Source organism: Elephas maximus, chromosome 17, assembly GCF_024166365.1.
Source record: "Elephas maximus indicus isolate mEleMax1 chromosome 17, mEleMax1 primary haplotype, whole genome shotgun sequence".
Lineage (NCBI taxonomy): Eukaryota > Metazoa > Chordata > Mammalia > Proboscidea > Elephantidae > Elephas > Elephas maximus.
The window spans coordinates 29,498,871-29,515,652 of NC_064835.1; the positions used below are offsets into that span (position 1 = coordinate 29,498,871).

The 16,782-nt window shown below is 48.1% G+C and overlaps 1 protein-coding gene across 1 annotated transcript in view; it reads right to left on the reverse strand.

The window, feature by feature from the left end:
* The window catches only part of KIRREL3 (kirre like nephrin family adhesion molecule 3), a 173,328-nt gene that overhangs the window by 139,905 nt on the left and 16,641 nt on the right, over positions 1-16,782 (reverse strand). Inside the window, exon 2 of the mRNA XM_049857550.1 lies at positions 13,113-13,190. Within this exon, the coding sequence (XP_049713507.1) occupies positions 13,113-13,190 (78 nt within the window). The remainder of the gene's footprint in view (positions 1-13,112; positions 13,191-16,782) is intronic.

The following is a 16,782-nucleotide window of genomic DNA, read 5'->3' on the forward strand; positions in this document are numbered from 1 at the left end:
GAATATTGATCACAAGGACCTTCCCTCAGAGCCAACAGAGAGGAAAAACCTTCCCCTAGAGCTGGCACCCTGAATTTGGACTTGTAGCCTACTAGACTCCGAGAGAATAAATTTCTCTGTTAAAACCATTTACTTGTGGTATTTCTGTTATAGCAGCACCAGATGACGAAGACAGAAGGCCACCCTGTCCTTACACAAAGCAGGCTGGAAGTGCCAGGGAATTCACACACCACTCGCCCTCCAAGTGGGGCATGGGTGGTTCAGTGATAGAATTCTTGCCTTCAAAGTGGGAGACCCGGGTTTGATTCCAGGCCGATGCACCTTACGTGTGGCCACCCCCTGTCTGTCAGTGGAGGCTTGCATGTTGCTATGATGCTGAACAGGTTTCAGAGGAGCTTCCAGACTCATATGGACTAGGAAGAAAGGCCTGGTGATCTACTTCTGAAAATCAGCCAGTGAAAACCCTACAGATCACGACAGCCTGATTTGCCAGAGATCGTGGGGATGGCACAGGACTGGGTAGAATTTTTTTCCATTGTGCAAGGGGTTGCCATAAGCTGGGCCAACTCAATGGCAGCTAACAACAACAACCCATCTCCAAGCAGCCCTCAACCAAACACCCAGTCCTTGGGTGGCCTAACCTTGAGGCATTACCTGTAGCTCTTCTCAGTCTCCCATTGGGAGTAAGCTCCACTCACGCAGAATGGTAGCTTGCTGGCCCACCTTCTGTTGGATGCCTCCCCTTTCCTGTGCCATTCCCTAACCTCCTTCTGGGACTCCCTGCACCTCCCGGATTAGCTATCACGCTTGAGTCTGCTTCTGGGGGAATCTAAGCTAAGATAAAGGCGTCCTCTGTGTGTTATTCACCTCCAAGTCCTCCACAGCACCACGCATACAGTAGGTGACCCATAAATGTTCTCTGCATCAAACAGAAAAAAGACACAAGAGCAGACACAAGGAGCGAATATCAATCAACGCAAATGACTGCTGCAGGCTGGCCAGGGGCGGGGCCCGAGGAGCCACAGGACAGGATGCTGGCTCCCCCCATCCATCTAGTAGCATCCTCGGCCACATTTCCACCTCTGTACCTCCCCAGTGGACTCCCTGGGCAAACCTTGGCGGGTACAGAAGCTCTATCGTCCAGCGTCCTTCCTCAATGAGGAGGGCAGCCTGGCGGAGCATTCTGAGATCCTTTCATGAATAATGGTTGCAAAGTGTTTCTTTTTAGTACTAAGAATAGTGGTTATTCATAGCACATTTGACTCGGAGGTGGCCAACGTTACATTGCTCTATTTATCCTACACTCTGTACGCAGTTACTGAAACTGTCACCGTGTCCTATATTCCACAGGCCATTATGTGTATTTTAAACCATTACATAAACGGACTTGATTTGGTACTTCTGAATGTCATTAAACTCCTCCCATACCAGTAACAACACAGTTTCCATAGAAACGAGCACATTTTTGAAGGGAAGGTACAGGGAAGAAAGCAGATAGAGTAGGGGGATGATGTCCACCGATGACGACTTCCAGAGCGCGGGGCCTGTTGATGTGACATGGTCGCTCCGTGGAGGTGGGCAAGCTCCTTCAGCTTTTTATTGAGTCTCCTTTGATAAAAGCCCTGGATAGTTCATTTCAGCCTGAAACTGCTCACTCCAGCGCACAGCTCTAAAAACTTTATGGCATTGCAGACCATTAAGCACCTTCATTTATTCAGACTCTTCTGTGCCACTCACCCTGGGGAGGGGCAGAGGGAGGGTCTCAGCACTCAGTGATGATGACTTTTTGAGGCTTTCTGGGGTGGGGGGAAGGGAAGGCAGCCAGAAGACAGGGGGCCTCTTACGACATAGTCTCGTGGAGGATGCTACCCATGTTACTCAGTCCCATTGCTCTAGTGCAGTTAGAGTGATACAGCTGTAGACTCGTGGCACTGAAGGGGTGCTCCTGCTTGAAACCCTTGTGAGAGCCTAGCTGAGTACTGCCCCTGGCCTCGGAAGGAAGTGAGCTTCCTGCCCCTGGGGGCCTTTAAGCATGGTTTGCAATGGCCAGAACTTGGATGGCTCACTTAGATGTCACTACCTCCCAGAAGCTGTCCTGGACCCTCCTCATTTTGCTTACAGGTTGATGAGATACCCTTTCTCTGAACCCACAGCTCCTTGGACATACCTAGTTACAGCAATTGCGGCACCATATGTAACTAACTGCTCACCTGTTACCACCACCCCCTCCCCCGGCCCAGGGGTGTGATAGCCTGGGGGGGCAAGGTCTGTGCCTTTAATGCCAAGGGTTGTGCCAGGCCCAGAGTAGGCACTTGAGGCATGTTTGGTGAATACATGACTACAAAGTGTTACAGTATTATAATGTACATAGATAAAAAAACAAAAAATCCCAAACACGTTGTCATCGAGTCCATTCTGACTCATAGTGATCCTACAGGATAGAATAGAACTGCCCCATAGGGTTTCCAGTGAGCAGCTGGTGGGTTCAAATTGCTGACCTTTTGGTTAGCAATCAAACTCTTAACCACTCTGGCACCAGGGCTCCTCTATACATAAAAAAAGAAAAAAAAACATATGCATATATATACATATAAAATATATATGGAGTCCCTGAGTGGTGCAAATGGTTAAGTGGTCTTCAACTACTAGTTGAAAGGTTGATGGTTCGAACCCACCTACTGGTGCTTCAGGAGACAGGCCTGGCAAACTGCTTCTGAAAGGTCACAGCCTTCAAAACCCTATGGAGCAGTTCTACTCTGCACACATGGGGTCACCATAAGTTGGAGTTGACCCGATGGCAACTAACAACAACAGCAACGATATATAAAGAAGTTATTTATACATAATATTTATACAGAAGAATAAATAAATAAGTGTACTTGGCAGGGACATTGACTCATCATAAAAGGGTGCATGCGGTGCCCAAGAGCAAAGACAAGAAGGCAAGAAGGGACAGAAAAACTGGACGAATGAACAAGGGGAAAAAAAAGGGAAGCCGGGTGGAAAAGGGGAGTGCTGACACATTGCAGGGATTGCAAGCAATGTCACAAAACAATCTGTGTATAAATTTTTGAATGAGAAACTAATTTGCACTGCAAACTTTCACGTAAAGCACAGTAAAAAAAAAAAAAAGACAGTGTAGACTAGATAACCTTTGGATCCTCTTGGCCTCGAGGATCTTTGATGATGTGCTTCTAAGCCTGCCCTGACTCTACCTTCTATTTGAACCTAGATTTCTCTAACCCCTAAGTCACAATGCTCAACCATCAAGCATGTCGTGTTGTTATTAGGTGTCATCAGTTTGATTCTGACTCATAGTGACCCAATGTGACTGAGGAGAATTGTCCCATGGGGTTTTTTAAAGCTGTAATCTTTATGGGAGCAGATTGCTAGGTCTTCTCTCCTGCTAAGGAGCTCATAGACTTGAACTGCCAACCTTTCGCTTAGCAGCCAAGTGCTTAGCCATTGTGTCCCCAGAGCTCCTTTAACCATTAAGCATACTACCCACAAAGCAAAAAAGAAAAAGCCAGAACCAAAGCCACGACACAAACAACTTTGTATGAAGTGTATCCAGTCTCCCCGAGTGGAGTGTCACGTTCCCACGGACGGGTGCCATGCCAAGCCTCCCTGAGCCCCTGTGACCAGCCCAGTGCTGGGCTCACATGAGGGGATGGCTTTACTCTGTGGGTTTGTTCACATCTACATCTGAAGGACCTTCTTCCCTTCCTTTTCTCCAAGGGTCCTTGCTTCTTATTTCTTTCAAAACATAGCTACAAATCCACTTGTGTCAGGCAGGCATGGCCTGATTGACTCACTCAGCCCTGCCACTCCCAGACTTCCAGGACTTAGCCACATGAAGAGGAGAGAGAAGCAGATATTGCATCAGAAGCCTGCCTTCAGGTCTTGACCCATCGCTTGCTGGTTGGGTTACTCTGGGCAAGTCACACTATTTTGCTGAGTCTCAGTTTCCTTCTCTCTAGGTGGTTTCTAAGGATTCTTCTAAGAGCCTGTAATTCTCAGATCACCTGCTCCCAGTACCTGGGAAGCCATGGTCAAGGGGCAGAGGTTACGGCTTTTTTTTCATTGTCTACTCTGTGCAAACACTGCTGGGTTCCTGGAACATAGTGAAGACTAAACTCAGAGCTTACAGACTGGTAGGGGAGACAGGTCTTAGTTAAATAACTACAATATGAACTTATATATACCAACTGAGCTAGAAGTTCTGAAGGGCAGGAATATGGTTCTAAGAGAGCATGTAACACAGGAATTTGGTCTAGGCTGGGGAGGGGTGGATCAGAGATGGCTTCACTGAAGAAGTGGTACTGGAGCTGAGCCCCAAAGGCTGAACAGGAGTTAACTATGTGAAGGGTATGGGGGCAGGGGACGAGGCAAGTGTAGCAAGCATCCCAAGAGAAGCATAGACAAAGGCCGTGTGGCAGATGGGAGCACGCCCAGTTCGAGGAGCTAAAAGAAGGCCAATGTGGCTGGAGCATAGAGCATGAGGGGGAAACGATGAGGCCAAACAAAGAGGTGGAAACCACTTCATGTACAGCCTTGTAAAGCATGCTAAAGATTTTGGTCTTTTTCCTAAAAGAAATGGGAAGCCATTGGAGTATTTTCAAGAGGAACATGACATCAGATTTGCATTTTGAAATACCACTCTGGCATAAGTGTGGAAAATGAACTGGGGGTAGGGGGCTTGGCTTAATGGATGCAGGGTGCCAGTTAGGAGAGCACCACTGGGGTCCAGGGGAGAGAGGGTGGAGACAGGGACTAGGGGTTGGCCATGGCGATGGAGAGAAGTGAATGGATTCAAGTGCTTGCGCCTCGGGAGGTACAGTTACTCGGACTTGGTGAGGACTGGACAGCACGTGAGGGAAAGGGAAGTTTGTAAAGGAAGTTTGCAGGGTCTGCAGGGGCTCCAAGGCCCCCAGCTCATCTTAAATGAGCAGATCTCCCAGTAGGAATGGTGGCTGGAGGCACAGGCCTGAGAGAAAGCCCCAGAATCCTCCCTCGGGTCATGGCGAGAGAATGGAAATGGCGGATCTCTTGTTCCAAGATGCAGAGTGAATTAAATAACAATCATTAAGTGCCCTGGAAGTCTGAGTCTTGCCATAAATAATAAACAGGGACGTTATACAAATAGCTAGCTTTGCAGCCCCGGTGGAAGAACACATCAGGAAGAAAAATGAAATGAGGAAAAATGCACCCCAAAGCCCCAGCTAACAAAATGACGGTATTAGCCCACATCCCAGGGGCTCTGGCAGGGAGGGGAAGAACGGTCTCAGGAAAATGATTGGGATCCTTGCAGTGAGCCAGCCTGTGGAGCTGCAACAGACAGAGTGGGTGGGGTTGCTCACGCCTGCCGACCCATTCCTCCTTGAGTCAGGGCCCCGGTCAGGGTCGGTCCTGGGCCGCCCTGGCCCTGCTCCTTCTGCTGTGAAGATGGTGCAGCTTGCTCCATAGGCTCAGACTGTCTGCCTCCCTGCCATCCAAGGACAGCTGAATTCACCCTCTGAGGGCAGACAGGATGAAGAGACTTGGACTTGCCTTCTTGGGTTGCCAAGCAAAGTCAGTCAGGTGACTTCTGGTTCCTTTGGTGACCACAGCATTTAAAATTATGGGATGGGTGAGAACAGGGTATGAGTAGGTGTTGGAGCCAAGACGGGCCCTTCACTCATCACATATTAAAGTCTTGCAGATGATCTCTTCAATGGTACTCAACTTCGTACATGAGAAGCTAGAAATCCAGATGTGCAGTGACTGGCCCAAGTTCACACAGCTGGCTCCTTCACTGCCCATCCTAACTGTGGGGTACCTCTCTTTCTTACTCATCTCTGTTCGGGGACAGGCAGGAAAGAGTGGCAGTCTTAGACCCATTTTTTTCCACTGAGGAAGCAGAGGCAAAGAAAAGCAACAGGCTCCCAGGTCATCACGGAGAACTTCAGAGCCGCTAAAGATTTCACACACTCTTCTTCACAGGGCTCTGTCTCCCCACACGGCTGACAGTGAGGATTGGCACCACGTGAGGTCATGTTCAGGCACAGAGCCTGGACTGGGACGGAGGTGCAGCCAGGGGCTGTGGGAGATCCAAGAGCCTGCTATGGGGCCAGCCCCCATGGAAACATCTTTCCGCTTTCTGGTACTGCGGCCCCTCCCAAGGAAGCCACAGGGGCCTCCAGAGAACAGACGTTGGCTTTGCTCGTCACTTGCAATTGGTTTCTTCCTGGGAAGATGGAGGCAATAGCTCTGGGAGGCATTTCTGCATTCTCTTCACTGAGCTGAGTGAGACAGGTAGCCCATCATCGTGATCCTGAAGGTCCAAGAAAAGCGCTGCCCAAGAGAGTGCCCCCAGTGGTGGTGAGGAAGGAGAGCCCTTGTGCACAGCCCACCTCAGCATGGAGGCTTTGTTGCCTCCCCACTCTCCATATCCTCTTCTTCATTTCCTCCTGCCGAGTCCAAGACTGGTCAACCAGAACGATCGTAACCTGTCTAGACCAGCCCCAAGTGCTTCCAGTTGTAAACCCTCCCTAACTAAATTTTCCAAACCCTTGTTCTCTTGAGACCTCATCATGTAAAGCCAAGAACTCTTGCGTCTGTGGCCAGTGAAAGGACAGACACATGGCTCAATCACAATTTTGCCCCCCACCTTGAAAGGACCCATCTTTGGTTAATGACACCTTCCCAGGACCTATTCCCTTTTCCCAGCCAACTTCTTATAGATGGAGAGTGCTCTCTTTCCCAGCTGAAGTCCTTGATATCTCCTCTTGAGTGCCAGGCTTCCTTGCTGCAGCAATTTAGTTTCCTCCCCAGTAAAATCTCTGTTACAATTTTTATAACTCGATCCCTGAACCTGCCATTTCGCAGGCTTGGTATAATTTCCTGGCTACTTGGAAACTGTCTTCCCTGGCCTGGATCCCTGACTGCAGATCTTCCCTGTTTTCTCCCACATCAACGTGAGTCGCCCTGTGTTCTGTGCCCTGCTCTCCCTGTCCCTTCCACTTTCTGTATTTCCAGCTATTCTGAAAAACCAAACCCAGGTGAAGTGTTGGGAGCTTCTTCTCTGCAATGGTCTCAGCCATCTCTTTCACAATTCCAAGTGCAATGGACTGGGTGTTAGGAGACCTGGGTTGTAGTCCTGGCTCTTCCAGAAACTTCCTTGCAACCGTGGGTGAACTGTTCAACGTCCCTGGGCCTCCTCGAGTTAGCAGGTTGCACTGTAATCTCTAGGGTCCTTTAGAGTTCTAACACAGAAGAACACTGCGCTTTTTGAGGCAGGCCAAGCCCCAGCCATGTGAGAGCTTTCTAAACTGCCTGTGACAAGATCAGTCCTGGGCAAGCCACGTTCATTGAGAAGGTGAATGGTGCTGGAATCTCCAGGGGAAATGGGTAATGAGCAGAAGAGCTTAGAAAAGGGAGGAGAATGGGTGTGTGTGTGTGTATGTGTTGGGGATGTGGGGTGAGGGAACAGAGCAGTCCCCCTTGAAGATCTGTTGGGGAATATCTGCCTAGGGAGGCCCCAAGAACACGGCCCAGCAGCAGCTAGGGTGAGGAAAGAGAGCTAGGGCCATCTGTCCTCGACTCCTTGTTCTGCTGACCTTCCTGGACCCTGACCTCCTGGGAAGTACGAGGGGTGAAGGAAAGGTCGAGAGGCAGCACCAAGGTAGAACTTGGGGAGTGACTGAGAACATGAAGACTGATTTCCCGGGATGTCCTTCATCAGCCGGCTCCACCTCCTGAGCTCCTTCTCAAGACCCCGCTCACTCCTGTGGGTGACTTTGCCCTTTCCTCTGTTATTACTTATGGCACTAACTAAATTAGTTAAATAAAAATTAATCTACTACTCCCTCTGTGCCAGACGCTGGGCTGAGGCCCAGGGATAGGAGAGGAAAGAGGTGAGCAGGGCCTTTGCCTCCCTGCAGCTAACTGTCTAGTTGCAGAAGACGGGGCACAAATAACTGGCCTGATAAATAATTATAAATTATGATTTTGCTGTTGTTAGCTGCTGTTTTAGCTGCTGAGTCACCTCCAACTCATGGCAACCCCGTGCACAATGGAATGCATTGTGATCCACAGGGTTTTCATTGGTTGATATTTGGAAGTAAATCACTAGGCCTTTCTTCCTAGTTTGTCTTAGTCTGGAAGCTCCACTGAAATTTGTCCAGTATCATATTAACATGCACAACTCCACTGACAGACAAATGGTGGCTGTGCATGAGGTGTGTTGGCTAGGAATCGAACCTGGGTCTCCTGCATGGAAGGCGAGAATTCTACCACCACCAATGCCGCTCACGAAGTATGACTGTGGTTGCCACAATGGAGCATAATGGTGGAGGGAGCCCGTCCACTGCCATCAAGTCGATTCTGACTTGTAGCCATCCTATAAGGACAGAGTAGAACTGCCCCACAGGGTTTCGAAGGTTGGTTAGCAACTGAGCTCTTAACCACTATGCCATCTGGGCTCCGGTTGAGGGAGGGGGCATCTGATTTAGGTAAGGCATCCAGGCAGGATTTCTTTGTGGAGGTGACATGTACACTGAGATCTGCCTGCATGTTTTTACCGTGAGCTCCTTGAGGGGAGAGACTATGTCTTATTTGCTTAGAACATGCCTGGCACTGATTATGAAAAGTTGGTATTACTTTTATGGTAGATTGTTAAGGATTGAATTGCATTCTCCCACAATATGTGTTGGAATCCTAACCCTTGTCATGGATTGAATTGTGTCTCCTTGAAATGTCTGTCAGCTTGGCCTGGCCATGATTCTCAGTATTGTGTGGCTTGTCTACCGTTTTGCCATCTGATGTGATTTTCCTATGTGTCATAAATCCTGTCTCTATGATGTTAGTGAGAGGGGATTAGTGGCAGTTACGTTAATGAGGCAGGACTCAATCTATAAGATTAGGTTGTGTTTTAAGCCAATCTCTTTTGAAATATAAAAGAGAGAAGTGAGCAGAGAGACAGGGGGACCTCATACCACCAAGAAACAAGGACCAGGAGAATAGTGTGTCCTCTGGACTTGGGGTCCCTGCACTAAGAATCTCCTCGACCGGGGAAGGAGCTTCCCCCAGGGATGGCAGAGAAAGAAAGCCTCCCTTTGGAGCTGGCACCCTGAATTTGGACTTCTAACATCCTAGAGTGTGAGAGAATAAATTTCTTTTTGTTAAAGCCGTCCACTTGTGGTATTCCTGTTATAGCAGCTCTAGATGACTAAGACACCTCTATACCTGTGGCGCCCTGGTGACACAAGGATTAAGCACTCGATGTTAACTGTGAGAAAATAAATTTCTCTTTTTTTAGAGCCATCCACTTGTGGTATTTCTGTAACAGAAGCACAAGAAAACTAAGACATAGGTATTCAATGAATGTTAGATGAATAAATAAATGGTCTCCTTCTAGCAGCTCCTATTTAAAGCACCATGTACTTCATCACATGGAGACAATTATGTCAAATAAATCTGGTATTTTTATGCCCTGGTATGTCTTCATTTCCTCCTTTTTTGGCTTCCCTTCATTGATTTTTGTTCACATCTCCATTTGTTGCCTCAAAGGTCTTGAGTCCAAACACGAAAGAACACACACCCACCCTCCACCCCCCACCCACACATGCACACACGCACCCCACATCCATTCCTGCAGATGCTGCAGATTCTACACAAGAAGCTATTAAGCACTCCCACATAGAGCAAACCTCTCATTGACTATCACACGCCTCCTTAAACGATCTTCGAATAGTGTTTTCTTTTTATTGCTTTGTGTAGTTTAACGGCACCAATTGCCATTACTCCAGCTCATCCTAAACCCCAGATCTATAAAGATTCTGTTCATTCATTATTTCCCTCTTGCTCCTTCTCAAGTTGTTATTTTTTGGGCTTGTAGCAAGGAGGGGGATGGAGGGAAAAGAAGACAAAATGATATCAAATTCACAGGGAAACAAATGAAATAGGGGACCACGTCTCCCCTGCTGACAGACACCATACTAGATACTGTTAAGCAGAACAAATACTCTTGCATAAAGCACAAGTAGGTCTTTTATATTTATTCTAAATTGGAAATATAATGATCACCACCTTATCTTTAATGGAAGGAGCAGCTAATTGTTCTAATATCTCACTAATTCCAGCATCTTGGAGAAAAATAATTGTCTTTACTATTTTACCAATTGTTCAATTTACACCAAGATGTCCTGTACGGCCCCGACAGAGCTTTCTGTTTCTTGATATACGTCGCGGCTGCTATTTCAGTTCAATTATTAATGTGGGGGAGTTATAATTATTTTGAATATTGGTACAAGATAATTATAAACCATAAAACAGTTCCCCATGCTTGCCGGTGCCTTTTCTTATCTGTAGACGTGTTGGAGTGTAGGCATGCAAGCTTTAGAAAGAGAAAACAGGGTATGACGTGGCACTGCGGTGGTGAGGCTGGCTGGAGAGAACACTTTGTCCTCCGGGCCCCTCCCTCTCCTTCACCTCATGCTTCCACCCTTCCAGAGACAAAAAGCTGACTCACTTTATGAGTCTCTCCTTCTGTGTCACTGTCTCACCTACCGTCCCATCCCGTCTCCTCTTACTTAGTTGAGATTTGTAACTCATTGCATATGGCGGCTTAGCTTGCTTACAACCCCTTCTCTCCTTGCTCACCCAGAGCAGCAGCAGCAGCTACTCTGTGTGTGTGATTGTGTGCATGGTTGTGTGTGTGATTGTGTACAATGGGGAATTTGGGAGGGGTGTGAACAAGATGCAGGGAGGGAGGCAGGGGAGGGGAGCTCCTTGGACATTGCTGGTGCCTCAGTTGTCCTTATCTCTGAACTCCTTGCTTGATTCTCAGCTAGACTTCACTGTGAGGGTAGCAGGTTGGAAAAGGCACCAGGTATCTCTCATTCTTATGATAAGCCAACCATAATCAGTGGAAAAGAATAACCTATTTGTGTGGAGCATATGTGTTTGGAGAGAGGACTCCAGAGAGACTAGGTATTGTTTTGGCATCTTCCCATTCTAACAAGGAAAAGCTATTAAACATGTTATTTTCTTAGCTTCATTGTTGCACAAAGTAAGGTTCACTGCCCTCAGAGGTCAAGCCCTGGTTTTGTTCCCCAGCCTCCTCTAGTCCTCCCAGATTTCCAGCCTTCCTTCTTTACTTAAACAGTATCTTAGGAGTGTTTCCCTACCTAATGCTGACTTTCTTTACCATTTTCCTCATCTCCTGGTTAAGAGAATTACCACTGTACTTTCTTCTTATGGTAAATGCACTTAGACCCCTCCTTTAGCCACTTGAAAAAGGTGGGGGTGGGGGTGTCAAATCCTGCTCATCAGCCATTAATACGATTCTTTTTGAGGCCCCAGGAGCTGGCATCAGTATCTTTCTTCTGAGGTCAGACCCCTGGAGCTTGGGGTTTCAAATCCAGCCCAGTTCCTGGCTTTTTGGCTGCCCCAATCTCTGTGAACCTCATTTCAGCTTCTCTATTTTTTTTTTATGAGCATTGCCAACAAGAGAACATGTCTATTCAGCACCATGGACAGAGGCTTGCTGTCAGTTTTCCACAAATTAGAAGTTACTGCCTAGCGTTCTTGTGAAGGTGGTGCTGGGAAGGAAGGGGGAGGCTGAGAGAGAGAAGAAAAGTCAGTAAGGGAGACTGAATGGCAGGACACAGAAACTGCAGCCCTCCTACCTCCCCACTGCTCCCCCGCCCCAGTCTGTGCTCAGCCATAAGGCTCCTATAGATAGGAAGTGGCTTCTTGATGCTGCCATCTTCTTATACACACAGGTGGCAAATAAGGAAGGTCATCACTCCCTGTGCTTAATCGTGCTGGTGCAGCTCTTGTCAAACCGTCACTGTGATGGGTGCTGGCGACAGACCCAAAGCTGGTGAGGTCTCAGGGCTGTGGAGGGCACGGGGGTGTGGGTGTTACAGACTGTGGGTTGGGAGGAGAGCCAACTACAGAGCATAGGAAGAGAGCACTGGAATGATGCAGTGGCTTAACTCTAGGGATGGAGATGGGAGAGGTGAGCTGCCTCCTCAATGCCTGGGATGGGAACGAGGCTACAGAGGCCCTGGGCCATGGCAGGGGAGGGGTCCAGCTCATGGCATGCTGAGCTGGTGGGAAGCCAGGGCTTCATTTGTCTGATTTTAATGAATAAATGGCATCCCCAGCCATTGTTTATCTACTTTTGAATCCTGACAAACAGTCTGTGGCATCTGATAGAGAGGGTTATTAGCTGTGCAGAGACAGATGGCTGGGGATGGAGGGGATTGGTTCTTTATTACAGCAGACCCATAAGTGACAGCACTCCTTCAAATCCCAGCCTCCACATCAATGTTAATACCTTCCCCAAGCCTTCCGTGACCCAGTCAAGCCTCGGAGGAAAGATCCAGCGCAAGAGGAAAGGGAGATGGCCTGTGAGGAAGAGGGAGAGGTGGGGCTTGTGGAATTGAAAAGAGACAGGCTTCCAAGTATAAGTTCTGTGAGAATAAAACCCCTGCCCTAGTCTTCCTTAGTATTCTCCTAAGTCCCTGTAAGATGCTGTTTATTGGATAGCATTCAAGAAATGTAAATGACTGAAGACAGAGGTAAAGAGGTCTAGATGAGAAATGATAATGGAAACAGATTTAATTAGACTGGGTGGGTGGGTGGGTGGGGGGAGAAGAACGGGGCACAATAGGAGGAAGGAAGATAGCCTAAGGAAGACGCTTATGAATCAGCATCACTGTGACTCAGGCTTTGGCTACACCTCCCCATGTTACTGTGTAAGTAAAACCAGTTGCCGTCGAGCCGACTCCAACTCATGACGGTCCTATGCGTGTCAGAGTAGAACTGTGCTTTATAGGTTTTCAGTGGCTGTTCTTCTTGGAAGGAGATCACCAGGCCTTTCTTCTAAGGTGCCTCTGGGTTGACTCCAACTTCCAACCTTTGGTTAGTCGCTGAGGATTTATCCATTTGTCCCAGCCAGGGACTCCATTGTATAAATAGCTTCATGGAATTCAAACTGATCTGTCCATTGTTCTTTCTGAGATTCCCCAGGTTTCTCTGCCAGGTTCCTCTGTTCCATGGTTGTAGGGTATAGCTCCCTCCCTCTACATTATCCCTGAGAGATCAGAGAGGTTTCCACTGACCTTCATTCATTCTCCGAAACTTGTCCTTGGCCATGTAGCCCAGCACCAGACAGCATCCTCTCTTCTGGAGGCCCAGCTCTGGAAGAAAAACAGGTGGGTGAGTTGGGAATGGGTCAGATGTTAGCAAAAGCCCCTCTGCAGGGGACCTGGAGCTTGTTGCTCTTAGAAACAGAGCAATTTATTTATTTACCAAACATATGCATTGCACGTACGGTGTTCCAGGCATCATTTTAGGCCAATAATTCCTCATTTGATTCTCACAACAACCCTATGAGGCACATATCATTATTACCTCCATTTTATATTACTTTCATTTACCAATGTAGTAAGTGAACTGCCTTAGATGAATGCGCTCGTAAGTGGCAGAGCCAGGATTTTGAACCTAGGAGTCTGGCTCCAGAGTCCATGCTTATGGCCATTACTCCACAGCTTACTGAGATCCTTTATGTCCCAGGCTTGAGAATTATGCACAGATTACCTTGGGATTGTGCCTAGAGAGGCAGAAGCCAGCCAGTGGTCTAGGATGCAGCAGTTCAACCAAACAGTGGGTGAGTGAGAAGGTTGAAGAGGTGATGGAGGTGTGTTTGGGGGGAGACACAAGGTGTGAGGTATGACACAAGGACTAACTTTTGGGAGAGAGTGAGTTTCTGGGAAGAAAGAGAGAGGTCTGGATGAGAAATGATAATGGAAACAGATTTAAGTGGACTGGCTGGGAGAGGAAGAAGAAAAGGTAGGAGGAGAGGAGAAGAAGTAAGGACACAGTAGGAGGAAGGAAGTGGCTTATGGCGTTGGTGATGTCTGTACCTTCGTGTATCAAGTGGCCAATTCAGCACCACCATCGAGCACTTATGAAGTGTAAACTCAGTGGAGGGCACAGGGGTTGAATGGCTAAGAGACACAAGAAATAGACCCTGGCCCCTCAGGGTTTATGGCCCAAGTGGAAAAAACAGGTAGAAATGCTACAAGATAAGCAACAATTCCAGGTAGCAAATCCAAGAGACCATTTCTCTGAGAGCATTTTGTAAATCGGCTTCCATTGTGTGTGAGCTTTGGCCTGGAGTACACCTGCCTTACGAGAAGGCAAGCTTTCGTCTCTGGTGTTTCTCCTTTGATCCTGATTTGTCTCAGGCATTTTATGGCTTTTGAAGCAATTCGGCACCTAATTTTTCTTTTGACCCCCCACAGCAACCCCATGAGGTAGGCAGATCAGGCGTTGCTATTCACATTATCCAGATGAGAAAATTGGGATTCAAAAATGGTCAGTGACTTTCCACGAGTATTTTAGACTCCCCATCCAGCGTCTTTGCTCAGAAGTCGTACAAAAGTGACAGCTGCCATAAATTGGGTAAGTGGATAAAGGGTATGATTCTCAGAACAGGGAAATACGGCTGCAGCTCCTCCAAGTACCCCCTGGGCCTTGCCAGGCTTCCTGGGCACCCAGCTGTTCCCTCCTCAGAAAAAGAGGCTCCCACTGAGCGGTGTGCCATGGCCACTTCTCCCACAACACTGGGCGAGGCTCTGAGCCCCAGCAGTCCCTGTCTGGCTGTAGAGTGTAGACAGGGTGGGATCATCCCTCCTCCCTACCTCCCCACCTGCTTCCTGTTGCCCAGGTCCACCCTCCACGGGAAGCAGGATGAAAAGCAGCACAGGGCCCATGAGAGACAGATAAGGCAAGCTTGGGGGATCTTGCCCTAGAGAAAAACAAAGTGTGGCTGCGGTGGCAGAATACCAGGGCCCAGGGAGGTCGCTAGCTTTGATCTCCTCATTCTTTAAAGGGGTTTATTGACTATCAGTAAAGAGCAGAGCCCCAGATCTAAGTGTGCCTTTTCCAAAGGCACTCACTTCTCTGTCTTTCCCTCCTTGCTCTGAGACTGAAGGCATGGCCAAACCGCCCTCACTTCAAAAGGCCTTACATCTCAGGCGTCCAAATTGATGACGTGAAGTTCCCTCATCCAAGGCTTTGGCCCTTCCTTCAGGGGCTCTTGCTCTGTTGAGGGCTGAGCGGATCAAAGCCCCTTTGATGTTTACTTACTGGATTTGTGGATCCTGTCTAATAACGCCCTTCAAGAGGCAGGAATGCAGCTTGGCAGGAGGGGGTCGGCAGAAGTACAAACTGTGGGGAGACATGGCGCTCCAACAATAGCCTCTCGCCAGAGATGGTGTTGAAACCTCAACATGCTGACGACAGGCAGGGTTAACCAGTCTGTTACAATGGCCTGCGTATTGTTCATCATCAGAGTGGTACAATTGCTGACCAGCCCCATTATCTTTTCCACCGACTCCTTATGCCCATCTGAAGCACGTCAGCAGAGGCTCTTAATCAGAAAGGGAACTTGGGTTCCTGGAATGAGCCCAGAAGGGAAGGGAAGCATTAAGGAGGGAGAGCAAGGGGTGCTGGATGGATCGGGGCCAGTGTCCTAGCTGGTCTTCTTGGACATTTCCCTGAACTCTCAGGGGGAACGGAGAGGGCCACAGTTCTAAAGATTGAGAGTGGGAACAACCTGCTGGATAGGCTTATCTGTGTTGGCTGTCTCTCCTGTCCCAATTAAACCCAGCACTTATCACATAACAAGTTGCCCCCCAGGGCAATTGCCTGAGGAAAGAGGCCGCGTGTACCACAGTTATTATAAGTCAGAGTCTTACTGATCGAGTTTGATATTTGCAAATGAGCAGGAAAAGAAGTTAAAAAAAAAAAAAAGAACCTGATTAATAAAAAAAATTGAGGACGAAGCAATTTCTCAATATATTTGGCTCATTTAATTTTACACGTGTGGGTTAGTCTTAATTATTTAGGTGGCTACGTTACAAGGTGCTAATAAGCACACTGCAGAAATATATTAAGTGAGCGGGCTCTCTGACAGAGACTTTGCTGAGACGTGGCAAGAAGCCATTGGGATCCTTGCAAGGAGGAGCAGGCTGGAGGATTACAGTTAGAGTGAGCTAGCTAGCTTTCCACACACGGAAATTTGGGGTGCTCCTTGGAGAGATCTGCAGAGTTGAAGTAGAGGTCATTGGGGCCAGATGGGGAAGCCTGCCAGTAAGGCCGAAGTGGAGGAGACTAGAAATACAGGTGGTGAGGTGGGGTGCTGTCAAAGGCATTGACCATAGCGAGAACCAGGAGGAAGCAGGAACTGACTGCTATTTAGGGGGAAATGTGGAAACCCTGGTGGCGTAATGGTTAAGTGCTATGGCTGCTAACCAAAGGGTCGGCAGTTCGAATCCACCAGGCGCTCCTTGGAAACTCTACAGGGCAGTTCTACTCTGTCCCATAGGGTTGCTATGAGTCGGAATTGACTCGACAGCACTGGGTTTGTTTGGTTTTGTCAAGCCATGCTAACTAACTAGGCGATTTGGGGAGTGGTGATAGAAGGTGACAGGAAGAGCAGGAATCTCTCACTTTGTGAGCAGACCAGCCACCAGGGCGTCACCTTCCTTGTCATATGGTGCTGGGATGAACAGAGATCAGAAAGGTCTCTTTTAGAACAGCAAGAGGATGGGGGTCTCCTCCCAGTAGGTGTCGGGGCCACAGTCTTTGCTTATGCACTTATCGATAGCAGAACAACTCAGATACTCCAAAGCTGTTGGTCTTTGTTTCTTAGCGCTGCTGTAACAGAAGTACCATAGGTGGGTAGTTTTAAGGAACAGAAATTTATTTTCTCACAGTTTAGGG